General features: G+C 38.8%; 1 protein-coding gene across 1 annotated transcript in view; it reads left to right on the top strand.

Moving 5' to 3' along the window:
- PKHD1 (PKHD1 ciliary IPT domain containing fibrocystin/polyductin) overlaps positions 1–17,714 on the top strand; it is a 479,232-nt gene that overhangs the window by 337,640 nt on the left and 123,878 nt on the right. Inside the window, exons 57-59 of the mRNA XM_078446999.2 lie at positions 52–930; positions 2,305–2,473; positions 4,038–4,195. Of these exons, the coding sequence (XP_078303125.2) occupies positions 52–930; positions 2,305–2,473; positions 4,038–4,195 (1,206 nt within the window). The remainder of the gene's footprint in view (positions 1–51; positions 931–2,304; positions 2,474–4,037; positions 4,196–17,714) is intronic.

The following is a 17,714-nucleotide window of genomic DNA, read 5'->3' as shown; positions in this document are numbered from 1 at the left end:
TGCCTTCTGTAGGAAGGAGAAAGTACCTGATAATATTCATTTTGTTTTCAGGTGTTCTTCAACTTTCAAATGTGGAAATTCAGAACTTTGGGTCGCCATTGTATTCATCCATTGAACTTACTAATGCATCAGAAGGATCCTGGATAATTTCTTCTACTCTGCACCAAAGCTGTGGTGGGGGCATTCGTGCTGCAGCCAGCCATGGGATCATTCTAAATGACAATATAGTGTTTGGCACAGTTGGCCATGGCATAGATTTGGAGGGTCAGAACTTCTCTCTCTCTAATAACCTATTGGTTCTGATGACACAGTCATCATGGTCCACTGTTTGGGTGGCAGGAATCAAAGTGAACCAGGCAAAGAACATCAACCTCTTTGGCAATGTCGTGGCAGGATCAGAAAGACTGGGCTTTCATATCCGAGGGTACAGGTGTTCCTCTCCTGAAGCTCGTTGGTCTGACAACGTGGCCCACTCAAGCCTCCATGGACTTCATCTCTATAAGGAAAATGGACTAGACAACTGTACCGGTATCTCTGGCTTCTTAGCTTTTAAGAACTTTGACTACGGTGCCATGCTACATGTGGAAAACAGTGTGGAGATAGAGAACATCACTCTGGTAGATAATGCTATTGGTCTTTTGGCAACAGTATACATGTCTTATGCTCCTCAGAGTCACATTGAAAATTTACAGATTATACTTAGGAATTCAGTCATTGTGGCCACTAGCTCTTCTTTTGATTGCATTCAGGACAGAGTCAAACCTCGCGCTGCCAGTGTGACTTCAACAGATCGAGCTCCTTCCAATCCAAGAGGAGGTCGAGTTGGGATTTTATGGCCTGTATTCACCTCAGAACCAAATCAGTGGCCTCAGGAGCCCTGGCACAGAGTCAGGAATGACCATTCAATTTCAGGAATTATGAAAATTCAAGGTATGATGGTTGGTTTACAAGCAATGTAGTTTCATATATCTGTGCATAGAATCTTTGATAGCATTCTGAAATTATATCAACAAGAGGGTAAAACGTAGCCTAGGGCTTCTTGTCTAATTGATAATCTGCTTGCTATTGATAACCACAGTGGTGATAATGACAGTGAGTGGCTCCTTAAATCATCTCTGCTTGGGGCGCCTGGGTGGCTCAGTCTCTTAAGCGCCCAACCCTTGATTTTAGCTCACGTCATGATCTCATGGCCCTGAGTCAAGCTCTTCACTGACAACACAGAGCCTGCTTGGGATTCTCTCTCCTCCTCTCTCTGCCCCTCCCCCTTTTTCTTTCTCTCAAATAAAAAAATTAAAAAGTCACTGCTTTATTCATGTTGAAGAACTTTACTTAATTTGATTATTTAATTTGATTATATGACAATTCTCTTAGGTAGGTATTGCTTTTTCTATTATACAAAGGATGAAACAGATGCAGAAATCGTGCCTCACTGAGGTTTAGTAAAGTTGGTAGGCAGCCTGGATTAGAATCAGGCCACAACCCATGATGTTACTCTTCCATCAGGTCTCTTTTGTACTCATTCCTCATTGAATATTGATCAAAAGTTTGATGAAAAGTATTGCTCTTGAGACTTTAATGTGTTGGAATATACTCTTATCTTTTGCATACAGTGTCTACATCTTGAAGGACTACAGATATTTTATATTATTTTATGTATTTATTTTAATGTTTATTTATATCAGAGAGAGAGAGAGAGAGAAGGAGAGAGAGAGAAGGATAGGGGAATGGAGAGAGGGAGACACAGAATCTGAAGCAGTCTCCAGGCTCTGAGCTGTCAGCACAGAGCCCAACACCAGGCTTGAACTCAATTCACAAACCATGAGATCATGACCTGAGCCAAAATCAGACACTTAACCAACTGAGCCACCCAGGTGCCCCAGAACTACAGATATTTTAAGTCAGGATTTATGTTAACTCCTGAAACTACCCTGGATAGCTTAAACTTACTCCTAGATCTGCATTGGTATAAGAATATTTAGTTGTAGGGGCGCCTGGGTGGCTCAGTCGGTTAAGCGTCTGACTTCGGCTCAGGTCACGATCTCACGGTCGGTGAGTTCGAGCCCCGCGTCGGGCTCTGGGCTGATGGCTCGGAGCCTGGAGCCTGCTTCCGGTTCTGTGTCTCCCTCTCTCTCTGCCCCTCCCCCGTTCATGCTCTGTCTCTCTCTGTCTCAAAATAAATAAATGTTAAAAAAAAAAAATTAAAAAAAAATAAAAAAAAATAAAAGAATATTTAGTTGTATAGTCCATATTGTGGTAGATAGTTTATATGATTCAATATTATGATACCTTAAAATTTTTTTTCAGATGTCACCTTTTCTAGTTTTGTGAAGAGTTGCTATAATGATGACCTAGATGTCTGCATCCTGCCCAATGTAGAGAACACTGGAATCGTGCATCCTATTACAGCAGAGAGGACCAGGATGCTAAATATCAAAGATAATAACAAGTTCTACTTTCCTCCTTTGCAGACCAGGTACTAGTTTTAGTATTTCCAATAAGCCATGTTTGTGAAATATTTCTCAATTCCTCAAATCCTTAACCATATTTAGAAAAAGAGAATAAAATCATCAATGTGAATAGAAATATGTTCTTCTGGAAAGATAAGGTGGATTGATTGGCCCCAATTCTTTACCCCACCTACAGTCATGCCTCTTGTTAGATTTTTCAGTCTCTCTCACAACAGAGATAGAGGCTATTTCTCTCTTCAATTTGGGTTGAGCCTTATGACAGTTTTTAGCTAAAAGAGGGAACAAAAGTGATAGAATGCCAAGTTTTATTGATATTGTTTCATTGTTTATCCTTATTAGAGATACATCTTTGGGATGTTTTCAAAATTACTGGAAAAAAATTTACCCCAATTCTTGATTCTTCCATGGAGTATGGTGTCACGAGTTTTCTGAAGGAGGCTTGGAAACCCTTGAACAGGGACTAGGAGGTAGAAGGAGACTGTGTCTGTTTCCAGGAATCCCTGAACTGTATAAAGTGGCTTAGATTTTGGCATGTAGACCTTCTGTAACTACTGTTCTTGAACATATGTTCTCTGAAAACTAGATGAGGAATTCTTTTTCTCATAAAAGAGAGTGGGAAAGTTAGGAGCAGGGAGAATGGGTTACTTTCTTTCCTCCACAATATTGGGCAAACTCCTTTAGCTGGAAGAAAAGAATCAAGAAAAATTGTCCTGATTAGAAAGTTAATGTGTTTGGCCCAACAGTAATCTCATTTTAATGCCCATCCCTGACCCATTTTTATGGTACCAAAACATTATGAGATTTTCAATTTGTGTTATTCTATCATTTTTTCTTTGCCCAATTTTCTTTATGTTCATTCATGCCTTACTTATGGGATGAAATAGTTATAAAGCTAAATGATATTAGCATCTGATTCTTTATATTATTAATACCTGACACATGGTTGGCATACAATAAATATTTAATGTTATTACCAATGGTACCTAAAATTATTAGACCAGGGGGAATCAAATAAATTCTCTATAATTCAATGCTATAATTGCCTATAACTTGTTTATATACCCTGCGTGACTCTAAATTCTGAAAGTATAGGAATATGTCTATCTTTATCACCACTGTATTCTCCAACACGTAAGTAGTAGGTATTCAATAGATATATGTTGAATGAGAATATCTATTTTTACCTTGTTTGTATATAGCACAAATAGAATTGAAATGTATGGTAATAATCTTAAAATACTACAAGTCCCCAAAGTTTCATAAAGAAATTATTATTTTATATTTAGTAGATATTAGAATTAAGAACACTTCATTATATCTTGCTTCTTAAAAATTAGCAATTGAAGCAAAATTATATATTCAGATATGTGGAATATTTGGTTACAAGAATGTCTTTCTTTTTGCCCATATAACGGGGAAATAAAATTCTCTATAGAGCTTTACTTTTCATCTATGTATAACACATTATTAATAATAAAATCCTCATTTATTTTTCATGGCGGCACTACAAATATGTTTTCTTTATGTTGCTTATGGAATGAGAGAGTTGCTTTCTGTCTATCTTCACAGGAAAAGTTTAGGAATACTGGTCTGCCCTGAATCAGATTGTGAAGATCCAAGAAAATATCTCTTTAAGGATCTGGATGGGAGAGCCCTAGGTCTGCCACCACCAGTTTCTATATTCCCTAAAACGGAGGCAGAATGGACTGGATCCTTCTTCAACACAGGTTGGTTATATCTGAACTTATGCCTCCAGTACAGGGAGCATGCATGTGGTTTGGCTGGCTTGTCTATCAGGAACAAAATATCCAGGAGAGGAACTGATTTTGAGTTGGAGTCTGCTATCACAAGAATGTTGAGTGGTTAAGCAATGTCATTACAGCATTGTTATTCCCTCCATGAGATCGCTTGTGTCTTTGTGTAAGGTACAGATTTCTAACATGCAGCTCTGTGCACAAGTGAGAACATCTCAGTAGTGAGCTCACCGGGACCTGAAGCAGCACTCTTGCTGCTCAGTGTTTCACAGTCTGCCAGGGAACCAGCTCCTCTGCCATCTGAGTCAATAATTCTCTTCCATCCAGACTTGAAGGCACTCATTCTGGAGAGGGTGGTGGCGTAGATGGTGTGCAGTTGTCCTTCCTTTTTTCCATCTGTTGGTTGTCCCCGGGGGGCCTATAATCAAAATTCCTTCTGCTCTCTTATACAACCAGAGACCATTTAGTGATCAGTTTTAATAGCTGGACCCCCCGGAGAAATCATTGTCCTACTTCCACAAACAATTGGACTCTGAGTTTCCATTTGAGTTCAGGTGGAATCTGTTGCACATAAATCGAAAGAATTATCCTGGCTTTCTTTCTGTTTCAGTGGTTGATTCTTTCCATACTTCTCCTCTAGTCTCCTTTCCCCTTTTTAAGTTCTAAATGAAGGAATGTTCCAGGATTATGTTCTCAGATCTGTTTTATTCTCTCCCTAATCTTGCTAAATCCAAGGTTGACATGCCATTCACTGCTGATGACTTCCAATTTATATCTCCAGCCCTGAACTTTGGTCTGGTATGTCCAACTGACTCCATTGGGATGTACAATCAGCATTTCAGACTCAACATGCCCCAAGTGGGTTCTTGATTTCTGTCCACATCCATAATCTGCTCCTTCCCTAGATGACCCTACCTTAGTGCTCAGTACCATCGTTCATGAGATTATTTAAGTAAAAAATCTAGGAGCAGGGGCGCCTGGGTGGCGCAGTCGGTTAAGCGTCCGACTTCAGCCAGGTCACGATCTCGCGGTCCGTGAGTTCGAGCCCCGCGTCAGGCTCTGGGCTGATGGCTCGGAGCCTGGAGCCTGTTTCCGATTCTGTGTCTCCCTCTCTCTCTGACCCTCCCCCGTTCATGCTCTGTCTCTCTCTGTCCCAAAAATAAATAAAAAACGTTGAAAAAAAAAATTAAAAAAAAAAAAATCTAGGAGCATTTATTCTTTTTTTTTTTTTTTTTTTTTGATATAAACCCTCTCACTTCTTTTTTTTTTTTAACGTTTATTTATTTTTGAGACAGAGAGAGACAGAGTATGAACGGGGGAGGGGCAAAGAGAGAGGGAGACACAGAATTGGAAGCAGGCTCCAGGCTCTGAGCCATCAGCCCAGAGCCCCACGCGGGGCTCGAACTCACGGACCGCGAGATAGCGACCTGAGCTGAAGTCTGACGCCCAACCGACTGAGCCACCCAGGCACCCCGTAAACCCTCTCACTTCTAAACCATCATCCAACAAGGGAATAGAATAGCTTCCTAACAGTCTTTTTTCTTCTTTTCTTTTAGCCCATAAACTATTTTTCACAAGGTAGCAAGAGTGATATTTTCAACTTTCCAATTGCTTTCCATTCCCCTAAAATAAAATGCAAACTTCAAGCCTGTAAGTCTTGTAGTATCTGGTCCCTGTGGCACTCTTCTTTATTTATCGTGGTCTTATGCTTTCTTTACCATGCTAAGCTTATTCTTACCCTGGGGGGTTGCCTTTGCATTGGCTGTTTCCTCTGCCTGAAATATCCTGTTCTCATTTCTTTGCAGAGCTGGCTCCTTTTGTTCAAATGATAGCTCCTCAGAGAAGCCATCCCTGACCACCCTAAAATAATTATTCTTCCATTATTCTCTAGCCCTACTGTGCCTGCTTCATTTTTTTTTTTTTTGTGAGAGTTACATTAGTTGAAATAATAATATTTTTTATGTAAGTATGTATGTATTTATTTATTTATCTATCTAGAGACATAGACAGCATGAATGGGGGAGGGGGAGAGAGAAAATCCCAAGTAGGCTCCATGCTGTTATTATGGAAACCGATGTGGGGCTTGAACCCACCAAACTGATATCATGACCTGAGCTGAAACCAAGAGTTAGATGACTGAGTCACTCAGGCGCCCCTACTTGAAATTATAAGTACACTTATTTACTGGCTGATTTACTGCTTGTCTTTTATTTTTATTTTATTTTATTTTTTAAAACTGCAGTTTTTTTTACCTTTATTTTTGAGAGAGAGAGCAAGTGCAAGAGGGTGCACAAGTGAGGGAGGGGCAGAGAGAAGGGGAGACACAGAATCTGAAGCAGGCTCTGAGCTGTCATCCCAGAGCCCAACACAGGGCTTGAACTCATGAACCATGAGATCATGACCTAAGCTGAAGTTGACACTTAACCAACTGAGCCACCCAGGTGCCCCTGTTTGCCTGTTGAAATGCAGTCTTAATGATGGCAAGAAGTTTGTCCTGTTTGTTGTATATTTGGGGAATGCTCAACAAATATTAATTGATGGGTTGATCAAGTGAATTAATTATTGATAACCAAGGAGAATATTAATGCTGTTTGTCCCAAACCATTCAAGAGCAGACAGAAGAAACTGAGGCTTAAATGTAGGTCAGTGTCTTAAGGATTTATACATAACATGAAATCTGGAACCAAGACTTTCCTAGACCTCTTTTTTACCTGTTTCCTCCTTTCTTCTTTGAACTCCTGCTACTTTTAGCATTTGACATTTAGAGAAGTTTCTACATAAGTCTTTTAATTACCATACTATTTCATGCTTCAACACTTTTTCTAATTTCTCTTAAATATTTTCATAGGTTGAAGGCTTATCTTGCATAGAATGACAAACTGTGGGGACTACAGCATAGGTTTTTAAAAAGTCAGTGCTGACTGCATGGAACACACTAAGTAAATATTCATTTCGATATGTTAGTTATACCTGTTGGATATAACCAGCAAGCACATTTTTTCACAGAAGAATAAAATTCAGGGAAAGTATATATTGAGAAAATATGTGCAGAGTAGGAAAAGAAAAAAAAAAAGATAGGCAGTTACTCTCCCATTTACCGCTATAACTATTCAAATAGCTTTTCATAAAAGTTATTCTATTGGTTTTAAGAATCATCCCTCTGGGGGCGCCTGGGTGGCTCAGTCGGTTAGGCTTCCGACTTCGGCTCAGGTCATGATCTCGCGGTCCGTGAGTTCGAGCCCTGCATCGGGCTCTGGGCTGACAGCTCAGAGCCTGGAGCGTGTTTCGGATTCTGTGTCTCCCTCTCTCTCTGAGCTTCCCCTGTTCATGCTCTGTCTCTCTCTGTCTCAAAAATAAATAAATGTTAAAAAAATTAAAAAAAAAAGAATCATCCCTCTGTTATAGGTGTTTATGCCATTGAGAAAACATCTTTATGCTTTAAAAAGAAATACAGACATAATTGTGAGGTTTTTCTATGCTTGTGGTTTTTGGTGAGGATCACATTTCTGTGGAATCCGTAACAAGGGACAGGTGTCCCAGAGTATTTAATGAAAATTACATTTCAGAAATGAATGAGGACTGAAGAGTGTCTTAGTTTGTGCTGCTCCAAAGGCAGGCCTTGATACAAGGCTTAGAATCTAGTAGTTTATGTGGGAGGTGAGGTCAGGAAAGCAGAGAAGTGGGAAAGTGAGACAGGGAAAAAGGTGAAGCCAGGAAGGGTGTAATCAAACTGGTGACCACTGTGGATAGCTGGAGCTCGTGTGGGTGGGGGAGAACTCCTGCAGACTCTGGGCACATGATTGAAACGTATCACTGCTAAGCTATGAAGAAGTAAGGTATTTATAATTCAAATCCCTGATTGTCATTGGCTAAAGGATGCTTCTGGACATCAACTCACCAGCCTCTTGGCTTTCTCCGAACACAGGCCAGTTGTGCTCTTTCCTGTGGCTAGGAAAAAACCTTTCTCAGCATGAAGTGGTAGGTTTTTGCACTAACAGTCTTTGGTGTGTGAGGCGAGTGCTGAAAACATGGGGGTTGGCTTTGGAAATGTCTGGTGCAAACAGGATCTCTAAAGTGTTGATCAAATACTCCATGTGGAAGTAATATGGTGGTTTGATGAACTCAGATGGTTGCTTACCATGTGGTATACATGTACGTTTTAGGCAACAAACATGCTCTTGTGGCTGATTGTATATTTCATTTTTCTTCACTCTCTGACCTGGTTGTGAAATATGATTCAATGGTAAAACTCCAGAAGTTATCACAGTATAACGTATTAGTTACTATTAGCATGTGGACAAGCATGAGTGTGTGTGTGTGTGTGTGTGTGTGTGTGTGTGTGTGTGGTTGAATTTATATAGAAAGGTACATATGACTGACTGCTTTAAACTCCTGATGTTTTAAAACTTTATAACATTTTAAATGAGGTTGCTGTAGGTACCAACCTCAAGGATTCCTGCAGTAGAACCTGCTGTTTACTGCTCTAGAAATATAAAGTGTGTCTTTTTGCAATGAAGGAGATAGTGCATTGTAAATGGTGCCTTCTGGGTGCTAACAGGATTGTAGTGTTTTCCTTTGGCTTCCAAAATATGAATATATCCTCCTTCCCTAATCCAAGTCCCTTTTTATTTTTTGAACCATTCCCTTCTGTGCTGCTTTCCAATTCCTGTACACAATCTGATAGATGAGAAAGGCACAAATTTAATCTTAAAAGAAGGAATGTCTATTTTGTATTTTTCCTCTTCAAGACAAGAATCTATAATCTTCTGTAGAACAGGGAGAGGCGTGCAGCAGAGATGAAAATGGAGGCCACTACAAACCAAGTCTCATATTTATTCCAAATGGTATTGAGTGTGATGCACCCTTATGTTCTTTGTCAACTTTATTAATAAATAATTTGGAGTCCATTGCCTTAGAGGGTTATTTTTAATTTGAAAAATACAGATTTTATTTGCACATATAAGTTCACAGCAAAACTACCAAGCCAGACAGATATCCACAGGTCCCGGAATATTGTCATATAGTCTGGCATTAGAAGCAAAAATTATCCATGTGGATCAGCTATAAGGAATACTGTGCCAGTGGGTTTTGCTATCTGTGTAATGCAGGGTGTGTAGCCAGGGGAAAAGTGAGCTGTTAATTTTGATTTGTACTTATCTGTAAGTTTGCATTTGCAGCCAACTTTGAAGCATGCATGGCAATAGAGTGCAAGGCAGCTAATCCCAAGCAGGAGATCCTCTGAGAACCATTTGCATTTTATTGTGGAAAGGATTACTTTTGGTTATGGAGGCAGCTGATGATCTGACAATTCAGAATCACTGACAAAAACAAAGTCTTGAAATTGACATCCCATTTAGGTGGGACTAGACAGGTGCCAGAGCTTTCCACTCTGGCTTCTTAGTCATTTCCAGTATGTCCCAGACTCCAAATGGATGGCTTTACCTCCCAGGCCAGTTTGTACGTGTGGAGTACCCGTGTGGTTGAAAGAAGACTGGAAGAAATTAGAGCTTTACTCTCCATGGCCTTTTACAATTTTTGGGCCTTGGTTTGAAAGTAGAAGGGAGGTAAAATGGAAGGTAGCATTCCTTGAATAGCTTTTGCATGCTTGCTGGGTGCTGAAGTTGGCATTTTTATTCATTGTGCAAATGCATTGTGGCCACCTACAGTCTACCAAAGCTCTAAGGATGGGATCGCTATTTGTGAACAATGTTCCTACTTTCATCAAGCTTATGTTTTGGTTGAGAGATATATATAAACAAGTAAGTGAAAATATTCCAATAGTGATGGGAGGTAGGAAGAAAACAGTATAGAGTTTTGGGTTAGAGAGGTAGATTGAGAGGTGTGTGTGTGTGTGTGTGTGTGTGTGTGTGTGTGTGCGCGCGCGCGCACGTATGTGTATGAGGGAGTTGCTATTTGAAACAGAGTTACATTTCTAGTGAGACCTGAGTGAAAAGCAAAGAGTCACTGCTCTGAGCAGAGGTAGGAGCCTCCTGGGGACAGAGACCAGCCACAACAGAGGCTCTGAGACAAAATGGCCTCAAAGTGTCTGAGAGGTGGTGGAAAAGGAAATCAGTGGTACTGGTGTGTAATTAATGGGAGAGAGAGGAGTTGGAGGTAGCCAGGAATCAGCTCCTTCATAGGCCAGGGTAATTTGATAAGATGGTGTTTGTTGGAGGGTTTTAAGAAAGGCAGTGACAAGATTTTATTCACTCTCTGATAAGATCATGCAGCCATGGAATAAATGGAAAGGGGTGGGAGTCAGACTGGAAACAGACAGTGTAGTTAGGAAGCTGAAGCTAGTGGGGGCTTAGGGATGCACTACCCCACAAGTGGTCTTCCGACCTGTGCTGGCCCACAGTCTTGTACCAGTCTGCAGTGAGATAATTTCGTACATGTATCACTTAGAAACACAGCAACTGGCAGAGTAGTTTTATATCTACTGACTCTAATAAATAAGGCATGGGACTTTTATATTGTATGTCTAATTTGTCAGATAATTTATGTTATATTTTTTAAAGTATTGTCTTCAATAGACTGGAAATTTTAAAACAAACAAAACAAAAATCCTGTTCTCCTGCCAATTTTTTTTCAGATGAGGTAAATTTGATGTGTTTAGGATAGTGGCTGCTGTAACTGACTTATCGGAATTATCTAGTACATTAGACATTCATTTGCATGTTGGAAGGACTTTGAGTCAACAGATATGTGTGAGTCCCAGACCTTTGTGTTTAAACACACACACATACACACACACTCACATACTTTCTCTCACTTACACACACACACACACACACACACACACACACCCCTCCTCAAGTGATTGTGCTGTGCTAAGGTTTGAGAATCACTACCTCTAGAGTAATATGCTTCCTTTGAAGTAAATAGACAAGATGTTAAGAAGACAACATTTTTAACTTAAAAAGTGAACAGTTTCAATTTCTCACAGAAAATCAAGAATTTGCTCTCTGTGCCAAATACCAAAGGCACAAATATTCTTGCTTACATACACACTAGCTATATTTCTGAAGGGGAAAAGAATATGAACTACAAAGATATAGGAGTATTTACAATCTAAATTAAGTCTTTGAATAATAAGAACATATTAAACTTATTTCATTGTAGATTATTTTTCCTAGTATTGAAGTGAGTTGAATGACCTCAAAATGTCACTTTAATAATACAACACTGGATAAAAATGAGTTCAATGCTAAGTTTATTTTTTAAATTCTACATTGAATCATTATATTAAAAACCTAAACTCATGATAAGCTTTTCCCACACTTTCCTTGACATCATTCCCAGCAAAGTACTGTGATCTGGCCAGGACTTCTGGTCATATCCACCTCCAGGGCAGGTGAGAGTTTCCCATTCTGTGCCACGCGAGGGTAAGAAACATTTTTCAAATGGTGTTACTTCTTGGTCGCTTCTTGAGAAAGAAAGTTATAAACCATTATGGAGACCTTAAAAGTGACTGGCCCCAAATCAAAAATAAAAGATGAGGTTGATAAAAAAGAAAATAAAGCTGACATTTGACTGTCAGCCCATGGAGTGATGAAGTGGTTTCCAACTGAATAATGGGAAAGCTCCAGCAACGGGGACACATATGCTTAGCGGCTCACAGACAGAGTGGCCAGCGTGTTCTCAACTCTTTGTTGCTAGATCTTGAAATGTGTCCTTTTTTAAAGCTTTCTAGGCTTCTCTTTCTTCCCATTTGTCCTGGGAATGACAGCAAGATGGTATTATAAAATGGGAGAAGGGAGAGGGAGGGAGGGAGTGAGGGAACAGAATGGAGAGAATAAACGGTTTGTCTGCCAATATCTGTGCTTGCGGAGGCCTTTTTCTTCTAGCTAGAGGGGGAAATACCATTCTCTTTTCCCAAGCAATTATAGGCCCCAAAGATTGAAACTTGGTAGATAGCTCTTTAATCTCAGCCGATATTTATGGTTAAACATTAGACTTTTAGGATTCCAGATGTCAGGGTATTAAAATATAAAGGCACAGTGGAGTCTCAGAAAATATTAGAATCTTTGGGATACGTGGCTGCAGGGAGTTTTATCCCAAACAGAAGAGGATAAAGCTTTCAGTGATCCTTTGTGAGACCCAAAGAGCACCTTTCCTTCACCTGATTCCCTCACTCCTGCTTGGCTTGCCCAGTCTCCAGGCCATGAGTGGCATAATAGTGTTTGATTGCATTTTGAAATCATCTATACTCTGAGTTGGAATGTTTTTAATGTGTGATTTGTAAAGGATGATGTGGAAAGGCATATGGGCCATGGCAATAATTTCCTTTGCCTCTCCTCAATCTGGACACTTTATTCCTGAGATTGTCTTGATCCTCAAATCTTCCATGAGCAGCTATTAATACTTGTGAAATATCCACCATGTTTCTGACTCTGTACTAAGACCTGCAGATGAATTATCTCATGTAATGCCATCAACAGAATATAGCCTATGAAATAGGCATTCTTATTCCCTACCTGTTATAGATATGGAAACTAATGTAGAGATATTCGGTAACGTACCTAAGCCATAAACTAATTTATAGAAGTTTCAGGACTGAACCTGTGTTTTTACCACTCTGCAATACTGTACACGGTACCCTCCACCTTCTTTCTCCACATTCTCCAATGTAAGCTCTCTTAGACCTATTGGCTTTTCTCACACACAGAGTCCTGTCTACACAGAACAAAGCAAACTGAGACTGTGTCATTATTCCAGCAATTATCCATCCAAACTAGCAATAATAATAGTTACCACTTATCTAGCATATTCCATGTGTCAAACATTATGCTAAGTGGTTTATAAACATTCCCATTTATCCTTTCAACAACCTTAACATGTAAGGATTGTTATCCCTTTTCAGCATTTCAAGAAATAAGGGTTTAGAGAAGCTAACTAATTTTTCATGGTTCTGCAGCTAGAATGTGCAGAACCATGATTTAAATCTGTATTTGTCTGATTCCAAAATCTGGGCTTGGAACCACTTCTAGATAATTATCATTGTGTGGTCTGAAACATCTGGTGGGGTGCTGCACAGAGAGATATTTAACTAATTCACATATTTCCATTTTACATGGTAGCAAATAGATTTTTAGGCTTAGAAAAGTAACTGTCAATTACTGTAACATTAAAAAAAAAACTTTTAATGTTTACTTTTGAGAGAGAGAGACAGAGACAGACGTTGGTAGGAGGAGAGGGACACAGAGAGAGGGAGACACAGAATCCAAAGCAGGCTCCAGGCTCCAGGCTCTGAGCTGTCAGCACAGAGCCTGACACAGGGCTTGAACTCACGAACTGTGAAATCATGACCTGAACTGAAGTCAGATACTTAACCAACTGAGCCACCCGGGTCTCCCTATTGTACATTTTTTGAAAGGCAATATAATAATGACCACAAAAAAGCCTCACTTAATTCCTCTTCTTCATATAGTTAGTCATGTTCCATGTATAAAATATGCTGACTCTGTCACATCCAAGAAAAGCATTTTGCCACTGTTAACTCCCGGAGACTGTGTGATAACAATAGAGTAACATGAAGTAAAAGCTTTGGTCATGAGATCAAAAACTTATTATGGTAATTCTCTGTAGCTTCCTCTCTTCCCCCAATAAATTGAGCAAGTTTTTTTTCCAACTTAGATGTTTATTGAGAGTCCATTGAGAGCAAAGCACCATGTATTGTTGGGGTGTCCTAGTCAGGCAGAGAAAGACAGATACCATATGTTTTCATTCATATGTGGATCCTGAGAAACTTTAACAGAAGACCATGGGGGAGGGGAAGGAAAAAAAAAGTTAGAGAGGGAGGGAGCCAAACCATAAGAGACTCTTAAAAACTGAGAATAAACTGAGGATTGATGGGGGCTGGGAGGGAGGGGAAAGTGGGTGATGGGCATTGAGGAGGGCACCTGTTGGGATGAACACTGGGAGTTGTATGGAAACCAATTTGACAATAAATTTCATATAAATAAATAAATAAATAAACAAATAAATAAATAAATAAATAAAATATTTTTGGTGAAAGTTAAAAAAAAAAAAAGACACATTGAGGTAAATAAGAAACCATCCCTGCCCTCGTGCATCGGGGGGCGGGGGGGGGGGGAGGCAGGATATGAGATGGAGAAAATTAGTTAATATGAAATTGGCATAAAATGCGCTGGAGAGACAAAGCAATATAGACAAAGGCTCTAGGAAGGAAATGGAGTTTTCCATGAGCCTAGAGTGTTGGGTAAAGCTTTACAAGGCATACATGAAAGAAGCAAGTAAAAGAGGGTGTTTAGCAGCAGACATGGTATGTTGCAATGTGGCAGCTCCCCTGTGGAGTGTTCCCTGTTTTCCAGAGCAGCTGGGGCTCTGGATCTTTATGCCCTTGCTGTACCCATCACCGAATTCTATTTTAGCACATCTCGTGCTCAATTGCCACCATTGTTTAAGTCTGCTATGTCACCAGACCATGAATACCTTGAAGGCAAACACCCTTGAATTTTTAGTATGAATCCCTGTAATGTAATATATGCTGAGCAAATGTTTGTTGAATGTGGGAATAAATGAATAGACGGGTGGATAAATGAATGAAACAGTCAAGAATTCAAGTTTAGGTTGCCAGTCAGCTGTTCCACAAAGTTAATCATATAGATCTACTCAATATATAATTTTTTTAAGCATTCTCAAAGAATGTTCTTATTCACTAATCTCAGGAAATTTTTCAAAATGTGGTCCATGGCTAAATAAACTTTGAAAACTCTGGCTATTCCCATTTTGGAGATTTGTCATGTACATTAAGATATTAAAGGTTCTGGGGCGCCTGGGTGGCTCAGTCGGTTGAGCGTCTGACTTCAGCTCAGGTCACCATCTCGCAGTTTGTGAGTTCGAGCCCTGCATCGGGCTCTGTGCTGACAGCTTGGAGCCTGGAGCCTACTTCGGATTCTGTGTGTCCTTCTCTTTCTGCCCCTCCCCTGCTCATACTCTGTCTCTCTCTGTTTCTCAATAATAAATAAATGTTAAAAAAATTAAAAAAAAAAGATTTAAAGGTTCTGATAAGTTCTGCAGTGAAATTTAAGAATACTATTTAAATTTGTTTTACCCAGTATTTCTCAAACTTTTAAACTAGTGAATACTTGCTCATACATATTAGTGTCCGTTGGAATTACTGTACTTCAGAATATATTTTGGGAAATATTGGCTCATATGTATTAATTCATTAGTTTGTAGGAATACATGCCGATTGGAAAGAAAAAAGACTACAGGATGTTTAATTTGAATGGTTCCTTAAAGGTTAATATGTTCCACTTCCCATTCAATGCATAGATGGTCTCTACCTTTAACTTTCCCAAGTGGGAATTCACTCCCTTACAGGCCTACCTAATATATTTGGAATAATTTTAATTGTTAGGATTCTTTCTGTGATTTCCACTACCAGTGACCTAGTTTACCTTTTGGTTTGACAGAGTATAGATCTAATTATTTCTATATTAAAGCCTTTTACATATTCAAAGCAGTGAAACAGTGATCATATAATAATCCAATATGTTTCTTTCAAGCAAAGAAATTCCAAATTCCTTCTGTTATTCAACATATGTTGGACTGTTTTTAGGTCTTCACTTTCTAAACTGGCTATTTTTGATATTCTTCAATCTGTCAATGATTTTTCATTGTCCAATAGAGATAATAATGCAAACCACAAATGTAATTTAAATATTTTAGTGGGCAGGTTAAAAAAATAAAAAGAAATAGATGGAATTAAATTTAATAATACCTTTTATTTAATCTGATGTATTAAAAATATCATTTTAATATCACTATAAAACTATTTTTATATTTTGCATTTTTTTCATATTATATATTTGAAATTTTGTTTGTATTTCACAATTACAGCCTATCTTAATTCAGAAACTACATTTTCATCAGAAATATTTTATGTGTATCTAGATTTCATAAACTTTACAATTGAAAAAGTAGATTCACATGTACACGTTGTCCCAAATATACCTGAATAGTTTCTTATAACTAATTGCATATGCACTTTAAATTATAATTAACTAAAATCATATACAACTTTAAATTTAATTATCAGTTGTACTAGTCATATTTTGAGGGCTGAATGACTACATGTGGCTATGATTGCCATGTGAGTATCTTTTCTTCCCTAGTTCTGGAAGGTCAAATAAAGAGAACTGATTTTTTTTTAACCTTTATAGTAGACTCTGTTCATCTCTATTAAATTTCAGTCTTATGAGTCATTTTTTATAGGTCATTAGATGCAGCTTGAGTTTCTTGGGATTAGATCCTAAGCTCAGAATTAGAAACCATTCTAGATACCACCTACTTGTTTCTGGGAATATAACTCAGTCAGTAAAATAAAGAAGCTTATCTCAATTATTTGCCATTAGTAGGAGCTACCACTCAAATATCCAGTCCTCCACATAAAGCATCAAGGTTTTCTGAGACTGGGATTTTGCTACTCAAGTTAAGGAAGGACACTCTACTGAGATGTCTATTCACATTTCTGTGCTTTGTTGTATAAGAAGCAATAAATATCAATATTCCACAAAAGTGACTATTTTTGAATATCTGTAAGTAAATGAAATTACATGACTTTTTGCCATGATAATATACTGCCTCTCTTTGTCTTCATTTTCTTTACTTTTCTCTCTTTCTTTTTTTGCTCCTCCCTCCCCTCACTTCTCCCTGGATGATTTCTTGGACTTCATTCAATAGTCAACTGTGTCCCTAATCTTTAAATTTTAATAATAGAAGAATCCTGCATTGCTGAGTTCGATCTTTGGTTACGGTGGTATTGAAAGATTTAGAAGACAAAAGGTCAAACTTAAGCTTACTTTATATCTAAGACAGATGGATGTTGTTTGTTATTTTTCTTTTCTTTTTTTAAAAAGCTTTTAAGAATTTGTATTTAATTATTATTATTATCTTTTTTTTTTTTTTTTTTGAGAAAGAGAGTGCACTGATGTGTGTGTGGGAGGGGTGGGGAAGGACAGAGAGAGAGGTAGAGAGAGAATCCCAGAATCCCAAGCAGGATCTGTGCTGTTAGTGCAGAGACTAACATGGGGTCAATCTCACCAACCATGAGATCATGACCTGAGCTGAAATCAAAAGTCAGATGGCTAATCGACTAAGCCGCCCAGGTGCCCCTGGATGTTGTTTGTTCTTTTTGTTTGATTACTTTATATATTCTTATGTGTCTCTGTGTGTGTATGTGTTTGTATGTGTGTGTGTGTGTGTGTGCACACATGTGTGTTTTTTTTATTTAAAAAATTTTTTTTAATGTTTACATTTATTTTTGAGACAGAGAGACAGAGCATGAGTGGGGGAGGGGCAGATTGAGAAGGAGACACAGAAAGTGAAGCAGGCTCCAGGCTCTGAGCTATCAGCACAGAGCCCCACGTGGGGCTCGAACTTGTCAACCGTGAGATCATGACCTGAGCCAAACTTGGACACTCAACCAACTGAGCCACCCAGGCACCCCCACACATGCGTGTTT

Source organism: Panthera onca, chromosome B2, assembly GCF_046562875.1.
Source record: "Panthera onca isolate mPanOnc1 chromosome B2, mPanOnc1 haplotype 2, whole genome shotgun sequence".
Classification (NCBI taxonomy): Eukaryota; Metazoa; Chordata; class Mammalia; order Carnivora; family Felidae; genus Panthera; species Panthera onca.
The sequence above is the reverse complement of the archived record's forward strand: the minus strand, read 5'-3'. Positions and strand labels throughout refer to the sequence as shown.